Below are 14,940 nucleotides of genomic sequence, written 5' to 3'. Positions count from 1 at the left end.
TTTATGCCATTTCTGTTTTTACCAATGGTGGATGAAGTACCTGAAAGCTATACTTCAGCAAAAGTACAGATATCTTACTAGAATATGACTTTGGTAAAAGTTAAAGTCATGTATTAGAATATTACTTGAGTAGAAGTCTTAAAGCATCTGATAATAGCTGTACTAAAGTGTCAAAAATAAAAATAATTTTATGATATTAAATGCAATTAAGTATTGAAAGTAAAAGTACAAGTAAATGCTGTTAATAACAAAGGAAGCGGTCAGAATTTTGAGAATTCTTCGCAACATGTAAACTATCTTAAAAATGAAGCCATTATTACACTTGAAGAAAAATGAGGTCCTCACAACTTAAAGGATTTAAAGAACAAAATCCAATTGTTCCCTACCTACCATTTCTTCATTCTTCTGTACATCCTCCCTTCCTTCCTTCCTTCCTTCCTTCCTTCCTTCCTTCCTTCCTTCCTTCTCTTTTTTGTAGTAAGTAACTAAGATGCTTTGGGGAATGTATTGGATTAAAAGTGAAAGTTGAAAGAACTGTAAAACTTAATAAAGTACAGATACTCCCAAGAAATACTTTAGTACTGTAATGAAATATTATTAGTTTGTTACATTACAACACTGGTTTTTATATCTTCCATTATGACATGGAACTTTATATTGTAAAGACAAAGAAGTTGTCATGGCACAAACTGACCTGCTGGTGGCACTGGACAAAAGCAATTCCTTTGCAACCATAAATGTCCACATTTCATAGCAATCCATCCAGTATTTGTCCAGAATCAAATGGCCAGAAGTTTGTGGACAATTGCCCTTTACACTCTAAATCAAAGTGGCTTGGCTGGAACAACTGGGCTGCTACCTGCTGCTGGACTGAACACTTTCACACTGCACTTAAAGATGCAAGTAGATCTATGGCGCTTTTACAGTGACAAGTAGTCACCGATTAGGGGGAAAACAGATATGGTTGTGACGACAGGGTAGTTGTAACAGCACTTCTTTCACCAAGAATGGATGACCTATAAATCATGTAATGCATTTATTGTATGAGAAATGTGAAATTATAGCTGTGTAAAGAAGTGTGCAGATTTTATAGCCAAAATACTGATTTTCAGATATATAAGTATTTATTTAGACCAAATCTCTATTTTGATGAGTCCTGATACTGATGATGTCTTAGATTAGAAAGTAGTCTCCTGGGTAAAATGTGAGGTATTTCATATTTGCTCTTTTCAAATCACAATTCCACTATAGCTCACTAAAAAAATAGCTGACAGGGGTGGGGATGGTTATAAAAAGTGTCACACCTAACCCCAGTGATAACTAAACACAGTTTCTCTTTCTCAGCATGCCAGCAGGAGAATTGGTTAAAAAAACAAACAAAAACCTGCACATGCACTAGAACCTGCATCAGATGAGGTGATGCAGGGAAAGAGAGTAAGGTTTGTGTTCAAATAATACTCTATCTGCCATGTGATATTGAGCAGATACTGAAAACAAACAAACAAAACCCAAAACCTCAGAGAAAGAGGATCAGCACAGCTGCTCTGTGTGTGTTCATGCGACATACTAAGCATGTAACAGGTACAGGTTAGTGAGTTAGACCTTAGTAGGAGCTGGATATTAGTGTATGTATCCGTGTATAAATTTTAAAAAATATATGCTAATTTACTTTCAGTTACATGTTTTACATGTGTTATAATAATCCTATAAATGAATAAAAAAGAATTACAAATAAACTTGTTCAGAAGAATAAACAATAAAATAATATATGTGCAAAATAACTTTCTAATTGTACTAGGAATGCACTGACTTTGAAATTATGGGCCAATACTGATACCAGTGTTTAAAATAACAATTTCCCCAATAGCCAATATTGATGTTTTTATGATGTTTCTTTTGTTTGTTGTTGTAGTTTACTCCTTTTTTTGTTCCAGGGAAACACAGAAATCAACACTATAAAAAATAAATGAAGAGTTTTAAGGCATTCAGTCCTCATTACACTACCTTTGATTGAGCACAAATTCAATAATGCACAATTATGAAACAACCTTTAACATAACCTTCTTTCCCACAAAAAAAAATCTCTTAAGCACAAAAGCCTTTTTACAATATATGATACATCATAATTCTCTCTCTAATATCTATTTTATAGTGCTGTGAAAACATCAACACATTTCTCCTTGAAACAGCTGGATTTATTCCAGTTTCTCACCAACACTTTCATTTTACAAGATTACACTGAACACATCATGTTTGCCCAATACTCAATTTTAGTGAATGGAAACCCAGAAAAAAGGCTTCTGTTATTTAGTAGGCTTTTCATATGTAGGCCTAGATATGTTATTGTGGTCTTATGTGATGTTTCAAAAACAATAGTAGTAATAGTATTAGTAAAAGATAGTAAAATATAAATATTTTGACTTTTTTTTCTTCCCCCATTTGTGGCACCCCCGATGGATGACGGTGCCCTCAGCATTTGCCTACACTGCCTATGCCAGTCCCATGGTAGCCTGGAAATCCAGACCCAACTCTAGAAAGACGAGCAAATTCAAATTGTGCTCTCGCGAGAACTCTGGATTTCCAGGGTAATGCCACGGGCTGGCACTGGATGGAACTCCTTGCATTTAACATCACTTAATAAATTCTGTGGTGTAGCTGGAGAAGTTGGAAACATTACTATTGTTAAAGACAAATACGGGTACTTTTTGCCAAAGGCTGAGAGCTCTAACACAAAAATTCAGCAAATTAAGTGCTGAGACAAAAAGTGTCATACCCGGTCTCTCCAACAGAAATGACTTCCGAAATGCGAATACTTGAATTTACGAGGGGACATTGAAGGCAGCATTGTGCCTGGTACCTTTTCATCACTAAGGTGTTTCATTAGTGTGAACTGCTACTGAGTATCGGTGCTTCCTCTTCCTCTCAGAGAAGGATTACTGTGTGTTCAATCTGTTTATATCTGATCCTGATACACTGGGCTGCATGGGAGACGTCTCTGATCCAAAAATGAGCAGTCTGAGGACATATAAGGAACCATTTGGTGAGTAAAATATTAAAGTGTCTTGTTGGATTCTGCGTCCATATTAGATGGTTAACTCCTACAGTATGTTGGTCGTTCCATCATCTCAGTGAATTACCTTTGAGACCTCCTAAACTTATCTCGTGGGTTGTTTTTCTTGTAACAACACCTATATCGCCTGGAACGTGTTTTATTTTATTAGTCTACTAGATACCTACATTGTTGAATTTTTAATTTATCATTATAGCACCAGTAGTTTGGGGGGAAAACAGCTAGAGTTTCCTGGTTCGCCGTCTGCCACCACAACAAAGTTTCCATGTTTAAAAATCCCCTTAACCCAATAATGGAAAACCCGTTACCTTCTGCCCAGTGAGCCTATTCATAAATGAGTGCTCCTCGTCCGTCTCCACACTGATCTGTGACATATGATTGCATATAGCTCACTAACCAACTCCACTAACATAGTAAAGGAGAGTAAAGTATGGGAGTTTATGCAGCAGACAAGGTTTTAGACAGACTAGACCCAGAATACCAACGTTTCTCGCAGAGACATTTATGACAACCACTAGATAATTCAGTGATATCAGTGATTTCATACAAGTTAAAGCAGTCGGTTTTTATATAGGCCTACCCACAAACAGTGGGTTGCAGTGGTATAGCCTTCGGTTTTAATGTAGACCATGATATTATAATTTACGGTTATCATAGGCTACCTGTACATTTCCGTATCTACGATATTTAAAAAAAATGCAACTGGATAGAAATCTCAACTTTATTTAAGTTATTTTCAAAAGGGAGACTTTCTACACATTTTCATAAGCAAAATGGATTCAAGTTCCAATTATAGTAATAAAACGTTTGTTCAACCAACAATAACCCTTCTATTTTCATTCCTTTAAGGGTCATTCTGGCTGATAATAATATATTCTGTAATACCATGATATGAATATGTTCTGAGAGGGTTATCATACCATGAAAATCTTATACCATTGCAACTCAAGTATTGCGATTATTTTGTGTTACAATTTCATATCGATACGTGAATGCCAAGTATCAATTTTTATTTTTTTTTTAAAGATTATTTTTTGGGCGTTTTGCCTTTAAAGGGAAATTTCGGTATATTTCAACCTGTCTCCTATCGTCCTAAATTTGTTTCAAGTGACTAGTGACATTAGAATAATAGTTAGCATGTTAGTCGTTAGCCTAGATACAGCCGGGCGCATAGCGTCAGACCTGTTAAAACGTAAGTGAATTGGTGAGTACCAGCGTGTAGCGTGTACCAGGCATAATGCAAGTCCCGAGTCTGAAATATGTCTGTCAGCGAGTCCTCCTCTACCTATTAAACTCCACCGTAGACAACAGCAGCATTTCTCCAACCACGTAGCGAGCCACAAGCTCCGTGGCTTCTTTCAGACTGATAGGTTTAACGTTATCTCCGTTATTAGAACCAAACGACAGCCGTTGCTGTTTCAGAGCTGAAGGACCAGCGTTCTAAAAGTAACGGAAGTAAGTGATGTCTTGTTTGAAAATGTACTTAAGTATTTGATTACTCAAACAGCAAACTGTAGGTTAGGTTACTCGTTACTGCAAAAAGTAATCAAAGTACTCTAACGCGTTACTTTGTAACTTTTGGGTATAACGCGTTACTTTGTTACATTTATTTAGCCGAAGTAACGGTGCCGTTCCTGCACCGTTACTTTGTAACGTGTTATACCCAACTCTGGCTTAGAATGATTTCTCTATATATACACAGGCAGGGCGCGGTCTGCTGGAGGCTGCCCTCTTGCGTCGCCATATTTGAATACAGTGGCCGAAAGTAGTGCTGCACATTAATCTAATCGCAATCGCGATGTCAGGCTGTGCGATTACATAACCGCATAAAAGGCTGCGATTTAATGTAGGCTAAATAAATGTTAACGTGTGTACCTGTGAACGTGACTGCCTCTCCTGTAGTGTGTGGAGTTTGTTGACATCACGCGCACAAGCTATCCTGGTGCGTGCAGCTGGCGTGCGTCAGTGACCAACACAGACTCTGAAGAGCGTGAGCTCGACCATGAACACGCTGAGTTGGTGGCGAAAAAAAACGTCTGTTACATGGCAATACTTTGGATTCAGGTGCGGCGACGTTGAACAGAAAGACGTGCTGTGTAAAAGTTTAAAAGTTAAAGTCACCATGTCCCGCGGCAACACAACCAATCTATATCAACACTTGAGACAGGATGTGGCGACTTTAACTTTTACACTTTTACACAGCGCGTCTTTCTGTCAACGTCAACACGACCAATCTATAACAACACTTGAGACAGCACAGCACAGGGAAAAGTAGCAAGAGTGCATGCAAGAGAAAGCCGAGCCGTGTAACGTTAAAGACAAAGAGACAACTGAAAGCCGCCAGAGCCTCATAAAACAACATCCAAGCACAGTTAAGCAAACATTTATAAGTGTCACAGGGAAATCATGGACTCCATAACAAATGAAAAATTGAGCAATTTTGCTCAGTTTCGGCCCACTTGACATGGTGCTGTGTTGTGCTATGGCGCTGGAATTTGTCATTTACGTGACAACGCCTGAACGCAACATATGCTCGTTCCGCTGTGTGTACAGTGCCGTGCTGCGCTGCTGTGTGAGCAGCGTGTTTGACTGTGCTCAGTCTGTTGATGGTCATTGACACACTGTCTGTCCGTAACAATAACTATGTCAGGTCAGTGCACCCCTAATATAATGTAGGGGAAACACTGAATCAAGCAAAAAGACTCATGATACCATTTATTTATTATATTTTATTGTAATTATATCATAATCGCAAATCGCGATATTGTCCACCATAATCGCAATTGCACATTTTCACCAAATCGTGCAGCACTAGCCGAAAGGGATATACGCGCTTCGCCTTTTGCATTTACCGAGAACTTACCGTCACTGGAAACGGTTAAGGTGAAGATCAATCCAGGGCACTTTTGCATGAACCTGCTTTGTACTTTTATGATTCTGTCGCACTTTAAATGGAGGACCACACATATGTTTTGCCCCATAAGAGGGAAACCACGCCACCAAATAAAAGAAAAAGATCAGATAAGCGAGAACGGGACAAAACGCGAGTGAATATCAGCGTTGCTTATTCCAGGTGGAAAGAACTCCTGAAGGAGGAGGATTCACAAGGCATGCGGAGGTCGCCTGCTTTCTGCTAGACAGGTAATTCAGTCTGATATTTTAAAATCATTTTGGCTTCATGTTTGCAACTACTTTTCCCTCTCGTCTAAGTTCGAGTGACGGCTACGTTTACGTGCTAACATTATCCTAGCCTTGGCTAATGTTATCCCAGAGCTACAGCTAATGGTTAGCCTAGCCTACAGCTTAATCTGTTGATTCCTCTTGCGCTGCTCCGAAGGCTGCCACCCTCTCCTCCTCCTCATCCCTCTGGGTAGCCAAGACACACCTCTTCGCCTGGCCGTTCCTGCACCGCCTCTACCCCCTCGCCCCCTTCCTCTCCCTGGTCTTCCTCCTCTCCCTCTCCATCTTCCTCATCTCCCTGTGTCCTGTGGTAGAACACTCTGGAAACGCATATATTATAATCGTACCAACCTATATTTGCCGCACTGTGCCGTGACTATCACATAAAACGTGTTATTTTAGCATTACTGTGCTAATGCTCGTGTTACCAAAACAATTAGAAATAAAACACTCCTAACATATATCTCACAGATGACCTATATCTCACTGGTAAGCTATAACATATCGTAACATGGTTTAGATTCCTAAATAAATATTCACCTCGTCGCTAGATACTCCTGAAAAACTCAAAAACTCTGCTGTCTGCTCAAGGCTTTTTGTCCTACGAGGCCACCGTCACTTACCCAACGGGAGGGGTGAGTGAGTGAGCGCAAGTGAGCGCTGCAATCTAGAATTTGACTGCTGATGTCACTGTTACTCACCATTTTTACACACTGAGGCTTTAAGCCTAACCAACTTGTTTTTTTCTGCCTAAACCACTTTCACACAACTGGCTTTGGATAATGAACATGTATTTAGTGGTGCTGCAAGTTAATGGCTGTTTGTTTGCAATCCTGTATGATCCAAGTATACACTGTAGTTCCCTTCTCCATCAGTAAACCGTCAATTACTGCAGATCTTGAGTAAATCTAAAAATGAAGCCAGGATGTGGAATTTTTGGTCAGTTAAAAAAGACTGCTGCAACATGGTTTCGTTGGAAATATATTGAATTTCTTTTCTTTATTTGGAGGTTAATGTGCCAGCAAAGATTGTATTTTTAGTTCTTAGTAATTGTATAAAGCACTAGACCTGTTTTTACCCTTTCAGACCACAGCTAAGCAAAGTCAAAACTACATGAACCACAGCTGCAAAGCCTAGTCAGGTAACACACGCTGATACATTCACACACTGATGGCTAATGTGGATTTGCAGCTGTGACAGTGGTACTAGTTTGCCAATTAGATGTCACTTTTGTTTTAATTTTCTTACCTGATCTTTCCAGCACAGTGGCTGGAACTTGACGTTGAACTTGACGTAAATAGTGTTGTGTCTGCAGGTCAAAACTCTGACTAATGTGGGTATTTATTAGCCGGTAGTGACAGAGATATTTTGGTTTCAGGTTTACTCCGCTGAAACTTCACAAAGGTGTTTTGTGGGTGTTGTGGGTGTTTTTAAAAGGTCCGTTCATCCAAATTAGACAAGAACGTATTTTCTAGTCACAGATTAACCAAAGTCTGGGCCGATATCAATACCAATATAAGTATCCGTATACTCAAGACCAAGCGCCGAACCTGGGGTAACAGGGGGTTTTCAGTCGCTGTGGAATTCACTATCACACCACATCAAAAATACCCCCACACTATCAGCATTCAAATAAATCCAACCTTTTCAGACTTGCCAACCTCAGCCAACCACCCCAACCTCTGCTTATGCATCAGGCACACAGAATAAAGATTTAGATAACAATAGGTTAAAAGAACTGGTTTAATTGTTTATGGTTTGAGTAGTGTTTAGTTTTAAGTTAGCTTGGGGAACTATTTCTTGTTGAACAACAGTTTGTCCATCCACCCAGAACTTCTGTGCATCATCTTTTATTGCAGCACAGGTTGCCACTTATGATTAGGAAACACAGCTTTGGGTTTTGGTCTCTGTCCAGGCACTACAGTACCAAACCAGGATACTCTTCACTGTGATAGCAAGCCTATCGGGAGCTGGGCACAGTCAGTGCACCCAGCAATTGTTTGTCAAGAAAAAAAGTTTCAGTGTGTAACTGTGTGAATTGAACAGAGCATTAGCAACATGAGCTGATGTTACCACAGCAAGCAGATTGGCGTGCAAGTCAGTCACACTATGGCAAACACAAATGAAACTGCAGAGCTGGAAGACCCATCTGGAGACGGAGTTATGTATAAGACAAGGACAGTGTGTTGAAGTTGCTCCGATTTTGTAGTTGATGTGAATGGAAACACATTTAACATGCTAACACACATTCAACCACATCACCAGATGTGCCAATCACCTGGGCAACAACACAGCCCAGCTCTGTATCCCTGCTGCTTTCAAGCCGCTTTTAAATGGATTGATTCAGTTGTTTGCCTTCCTTTGTTTACCTGTCACCACAGCTGATAAGGTGATCGAATTCACCCACCGATGGCCAATTTCAGCCACATTTAGCAGGTAGCAGTTGCTAATTTACACCCCTGATCTCACCATTTTCTCAAATCTTAACACATAAGGTTAAAACCTCATCCCCCTTAGGTAGAAATATATAACTTCAGAAGCCACTCAGTCCTATAGACTCCAGTTTTAAAATGTCCAACTTTACAGAAGAAATAAACATGTTTATAGCATGGTTAAAAAACAGTTTTGGTCTCTATAGCTAATTTTAACATTCATGACAACCATACAGCAGTTGAATTTTTATATAACTCACTTGTTTACATTTTCTTAAGGTTTAAAATTATGCATAATTAAGGGCAGGGCCACTTTGAGTGACAGGCTGTCTGCTGATAGTGTCCGCAGTCAGATCCACCCCTCGCTCATCCACAGCTCCACCCTCTTGCCCAAATATGGTAACTTCCAGCTCCAAAAAAACAAGATGGTGACAGGCGAAATGCTGAACTCGGATTCATAATGGGAGTCTACATACCAATGAATGAAACTACGTCCATTATTTTTGCAGTCTCTGCCTGCCTCTAATAGATGGACCCTCTCAGTTATTGAACTTTAGTCATCCATCACTGTGGTAAAAACTACACTTAGAGTGGAGGTTCAGTAGATACGATCCATTCCACAACATTACATGTATCACTGTAACAACATGGCAGATGACCTGTTTTATCCTCTGAAAGTATAGACCGTGGATGCAACAGTGTAACAGCTTAGGTTGGGTTCAACTGACTGTCCAGCTTCTCTCATTGTCCTCCCATGTATGAGCACATGAACAATGAGCATGGCACGAAGTTACAGTAATCTGAGATGACTTGTCTTTGTTGTTGTTGTCTTCCTCTTCCTGTCTGTTGTCTTGCGAATTCAGCATTGTAGGATCCGTTGTTCTAGAGCACATTGACATGCCTGGAGACCCTTTTTGTTGACCTGTGCAGTTCTGACTGGTGTGTTAACTGTTTTGAGACTTAGTACATTTACATGCACAGTTAAGTGGAGCTACAGTTATAGCTCGAATAGGCCGTTTAATTGGACTACTTTCCTTGTCCCAGTATACAAGCACGGGAGGGAAATCGATTTATTGACCAAAGTATGTCCAACTCCACTATGATAGGTGCCGATAAGCCCCCTTTCATCATGTTAGCATTAGAACTTTTACGTCACAGACCAAACTATCGAATGTTGTCCACCACTTTTTTTAACAGGTCCCTATTCCTGGATTTTCCTCCCATCCATGCTTTTCAAAATATTAACTCTTTTAGCTGACACAGCATGGACTGTGTCTCCTTGTTTGTCCAAAAATGCATGGCTCTACATGTAGATACTGGCTTCTTCTTCTGTTATGAGTTTAATGCTTTCGACTTTAGGGTCAAAGCCTGGGCCGTAAACTGTGCAGCATGTGCAGAGCGCCTCAGCCAGTTTTTGTATGATTGACTATATACATGCAGGAGTAATTCAACTCCCAATCAAATTAGCTGGGTGTGTTGGTCTGACTTTGAGAAATTTGATCAAGGACGAATTCAGTCAGACTAACATTTTTACATGTATTTTAAAAGTCCAGCTGTAGTTGGACTAACACGATGAATTGATTTTCTCTAACATCATATAAGTGTACTGACTGTTTGCACCTGGAGAAAGGTGTGGTGTCTGAGTTCAGGTTGTGATGACTCGAGTTAATTATACAGAGAGCATGTGTCTGCTAAATGAACACACAGTGCAGTAAATGATTTATATGACCATTTTTGTGTAAGGTTGTGCAGAAAGACTTAAATATTTTAATGTGTGGAAACAGGTGGGTAGTGTTAATAGTTTGGGGAAATGGATGTGTCTTTTGGTAGAAGGGGTTGGGATGTGTAGTTAATAGGCCCAGTTACAGAGAGTAAGATATCAGAGACAAACTGCAACATACAGAGAGAAAGATTTGTGTCATACTTCTCATCAAATGAATTAAGACAGTGAGGAAGCATATTTCCCAACATGTTGAAGCGTTCCCTTAAGGCCATGTTACTCTTACTCATGTACTTATTTAGTGGCACAAACTGAGATCACATACAGTACATTAAGCTGCTAAAAAGTACATGTCAGCTTTTTTCAGAATGTTTTCATGCAACCGATCAGGTAGAAACATCCCTTCTTGATTGGGTGATCTGTCATTAAAGCGGTAATATAAGCATTAATATGCTAGTCCAATCAGGAATACACACACACTGTGAAAGAGATATAATCATCACCCACTGTCAGCTAGGTTACACATGTTGCAGAGTCTGTACAATGTGTGTGTAAATAGCTGCTCTCAGCTATCGACTTCTCTGTAGCTTGGGTATTGGCATGCCATTTACCTCCATTCATGTGTGGAAACAAGCTCATGACAAAGCCCGCTACACAGGCTGTGTAGAAACTCTGCTCTATCCTCATAAGAGACATGGGTGGTCAAAGCAGAGAAAAGCTGGGTTCACCTGTGTGGAATTATGGCCCTTAGCAATGCATTATGATGTGGTTTATATTTCATGTCTTGAACTTTATCCAGAGCGTGCAGTTACATGCCCCTGCATTCCCAGAGAGGGAGAAACAATGCTCAACTGATCTGAGATTTGACTTACACTTTATAATTGGGTAACTAGCTATAAGTCCTAATACTGCACTATATTTAAAGGTAAAAAAAACCCTGAGGGTGCAATGTTAAGTTGCGTACTAATAGTTTTTCGTTTTTTAGCATCTTAATATACCTATACCTTACCTATAATTTACATCACTGCATAATGTAACTAACTTTTTAGGCAGACTTTCTACCTCCCAGGCAACCATGGCTTTACTAAATACCTGCTTGAGATAGGGAACCCATCACAGTGAGCACTTTCTTGTCTTTACATTACAGTTGCATTATGTGGTAATGCTACTACAGATCTGGAGGATTTGTGAAAACTCTTTTGGTGCATTCAAGGTAACTACTTAGGAGGCTGAAAAATGAATCAGAATCAGAAATACTTTACTGATTCTTGAGGGGAAATTGTGATTTGCTACAGCCGCTCCGATGTAAAGAATAGAAAATTATAAGAAGTAGGATAAGAGTGATTCTATACAAATATGTGCATTGTGCTACATTACACTGGATAAACTAGTATTATAAAATATGCATTATGCTATAATGTTCACTTCAATATATACATCAATAGAATAAACCTGTTGAGTAACTGCACAGTAGGGGTGTTTTCAGTTTATTCCACATTACTGAAGCTGGTCCTTCTTTTAGAACCACCGCAGAGTCTATCATAATTTTGCTTTCAGCCATGCTTGTTGTTGCTGTGGTTAACAGTATGATGTCAATATGTCAACAAGTCAAAATACCTTGAGTATCACAATATGAATTTTTCATATAATGTTAAAAATTATACCGCTATTATCATGAACGAGATGATGAGTATTGTGGCAGCTAACACTAAAGTGCCAAAAAATTTCCTTAAATGTCCACTTGAGGCTGGCTCCAGTAGCCAGTCAATCCCCATAGACCCCCATGTGAAAATGTCCAATAACAATTCAGCAGAAATAAAAATGTTTACAACCTTGTACAAAAAATGGTTTTGGTCTCTATAGCTAATTTCAACATTCATGCCAACTTGCAGGGGTTGAATTTTTATATAACCCACATGTCTATATTTTATTAAGGCTTAAATTTGTGCATAATTAAGGGCAGGGCTGCTTTGAATGACAGGCTGTCTGCTGATAGTGTCCTCAGCTTCTCAGTCAGATCCACACCTCGCTCCTCCACAGAGCCAACCTCTTGTGTGAATATGGTCACTTTTGGTTTCAAAAACCAGGATGGTGACAGCCAAAATGGGGAGGATTTATAACGGGAGTCCACAGACCAATGGGAGACGTCATGGCAGCCACATCCATTATATTTAGTCTATTATTCAAGGACTTATGTAAGATTAGTCTGCTGCTTCTCTACTGCAAGTATTTCCTCCAGCCAAATTTTTTTGGCTAAGGTGTCATGTGTTGTGTTCTGAAAGCTATTACTATTCCAGGCCACTAGGTGGCACAGCTATGTTGATGTGGTGACATGACTGAAGAAGACGAGCCAGAAAGCGCCTGGCAGTGTTGCAGTGTTGTTGTTGTAGAAATGTGCAAAAGAAGTGAAGACATGTTAAAGTTACTGCTCTGAATAGTGCTTCTTTTCTAACTGCAAATACACAACAAATTGGCGACGAGGATGGCCGTGGCTACTACTCCTTTGCCCCCTGCATTCCTCCAATGTCCTGGAGAACCTGCAATGCCATTTGAAACATGGCTAAAGATGTTTGAAAACTATCTGCTTGTAATTGGCGTGGAAGTAGAAGAGTGGCCCGACACCTGACAATAAGATGTACTGCTGCACAGCGTCAGTACTGAAGCACAGAGGATTTTCTACACATTGCCTAACACAGGTACCACATACGCTGAGGTAGCTGCCTCGCAAGCACATTTTGTGCAGAAAGTAAATGTGATTGCTGAGAGACATAAGTTCAGCCAACGAGCACAGAGAAATGATGAAACAATGGCGCAGTACGTCTCTGCTCTATGTGAGATGCTGGCATTGTGTGACTTTGGAAAAGTTGAGGAAGATATGCTACGAGATCAGATTGTTGAAAAGGCTTACAGTGGGTGCATACGTGAACATTTATTACTGGAAGATAAACTAACACTGAATAAAGCTTTACAAATTGCAAACCAAGTGGAATCTGCCGCACGGGATGCCAGTGCGGCAGATTCCACAAACAGTGAAAAGCCAGTACGGGAGATTAAAAAGCTGCCAAAGAGGGAAGGCGGGCGTCCCAACAGCACAGGTGGCCAAAGAAAAGGTGAAAGAAAGTCTGCACACACACGCAAATGTTACAGATGTGACTTAGACAAACACCTGGCAAATTCTACAAAATGCCCTGCTACAAAGTCATATGGAAAGACTGGGCACTTTGCGAAAGTGTGTTGTTCACGTTAAAAACATGAAGTGGGGGAGGTTGTTATACCTGAGCTGACTGTATTATTTCTGCAAGATGCTGCACCAGTGGAGAAGAAAATAATGTGTGAAGTGGAATTAGGCACATCCCCAAACACGCTGCCATGTGAGATGATAGTGGATACTGGATCGTCAGTTTCAATATTGCCAGGTCATGTTTATGAAAACTCATTCAGTCACATGCCACTGAGAAAAGCAAAGATCCCCCTGGTGACATACTCAAGACAGAAAATTCCAGTGCTGGGTATACTGGACACATGGATACATCATGATGGACAGTCTGCCCCAGCCTCCTTTTACATTGTGGAGTCAGGTTCACTACTGCTGGGGTTGGACTTAACCAAAGCACTGGACATTGTCATCATGGGAAACAGATTGATACTCAAAGCAGAAGAGAAAGTCAGGGAGATAACCGTTCTGCCTCCACCTGTCATTACAGCCCCACCTCCACCTGCCACCACAGCTCCACCCCCACCTACCATGGGCTGTGTGAAAAGTTTTGTTCAAAGTCAAAGAGGATGTGAAACCAGTGCAACAGAAATTAAGGAGGTTGCCATTTGCTGTTAGAGATTCTGTTTCTGCAGAGTTAAAGCGGCTACTAGATGCCGACATCATTGAGAAAACTGACGTGTCTCCCTGGGTGTCGCCAATTGTGGTGACTCAGCGGAAGAATTCAACCAGAACACACATGTGCTCAGATCTCAGAGAGCCCAACAAGGCCAAAGTGACTGATAGTTACCCCATTCCACATATGGAGGAGCTCTTTTCAGAGCTCAGAGGAGCAACCATATTCTCTACCATCGACCTTGCAAATGCCTACTATCAGGTTCCTCTACATGAGGACAGCAGAGATCTGACTGAGTTTGCTATGGGCTTGCATCAGCGCCCTCAGCATTTCAGAAGATGATGTCCATCGTGCTTTAAGGTCTGACATGAGTTCAAGCATATCTTGATGACATCATAGTCTATTCGTCCTGCCGTGCTGATCATGAAAAACGCCTGAAAGCTGTACTAAACAGGCTACAGGAAGCTGGACTACGCCTGGATACAGAGAAATGCAAGTTTTATCAGGAAAAGCTGACATACCTGGGCCACACAATAACTAAAGATGGTTTGCTGCCAAATGATGACCACATTGTAGCTATTCGTGATGCCCCAGCACCCACTGATGCCACTTCCCTCAGATCCTTCCTTGGCCTGACATCATGGTACTCCATGTTCATACAGAATTATGCAACTGTTGTGGAGCCAGTGACAGCAGTGCTACATGACA

General features: G+C 40.4%; 1 protein-coding gene across 1 annotated transcript in view; it reads left to right on the top strand.

Annotated features, from left to right (window-relative positions):
- Nucleotides 1-2,863: 2,863 nt before the first annotated feature.
- The window catches only part of edaradd (EDAR-associated death domain), a 43,293-nt gene continuing 31,216 nt past the window's right edge, over nucleotides 2,864-14,940 (top strand). Inside the window, exon 1 of the mRNA XM_049601281.1 lies at nucleotides 2,864-3,040. Coding sequence (XP_049457238.1) covers nucleotides 2,983-3,040 — 58 coding nt within the window. The 5' untranslated portion in view covers nucleotides 2,864-2,982. The remainder of the gene's footprint in view (nucleotides 3,041-14,940) is intronic.

Source organism: Epinephelus fuscoguttatus, linkage group LG16 (genome assembly GCF_011397635.1).
Source record: "Epinephelus fuscoguttatus linkage group LG16, E.fuscoguttatus.final_Chr_v1".
NCBI classification, from domain to species: Eukaryota; Metazoa; Chordata; class Actinopteri; order Perciformes; family Serranidae; genus Epinephelus; species Epinephelus fuscoguttatus.
This window is presented reverse-complemented; position numbering and strand designations above follow the sequence as displayed.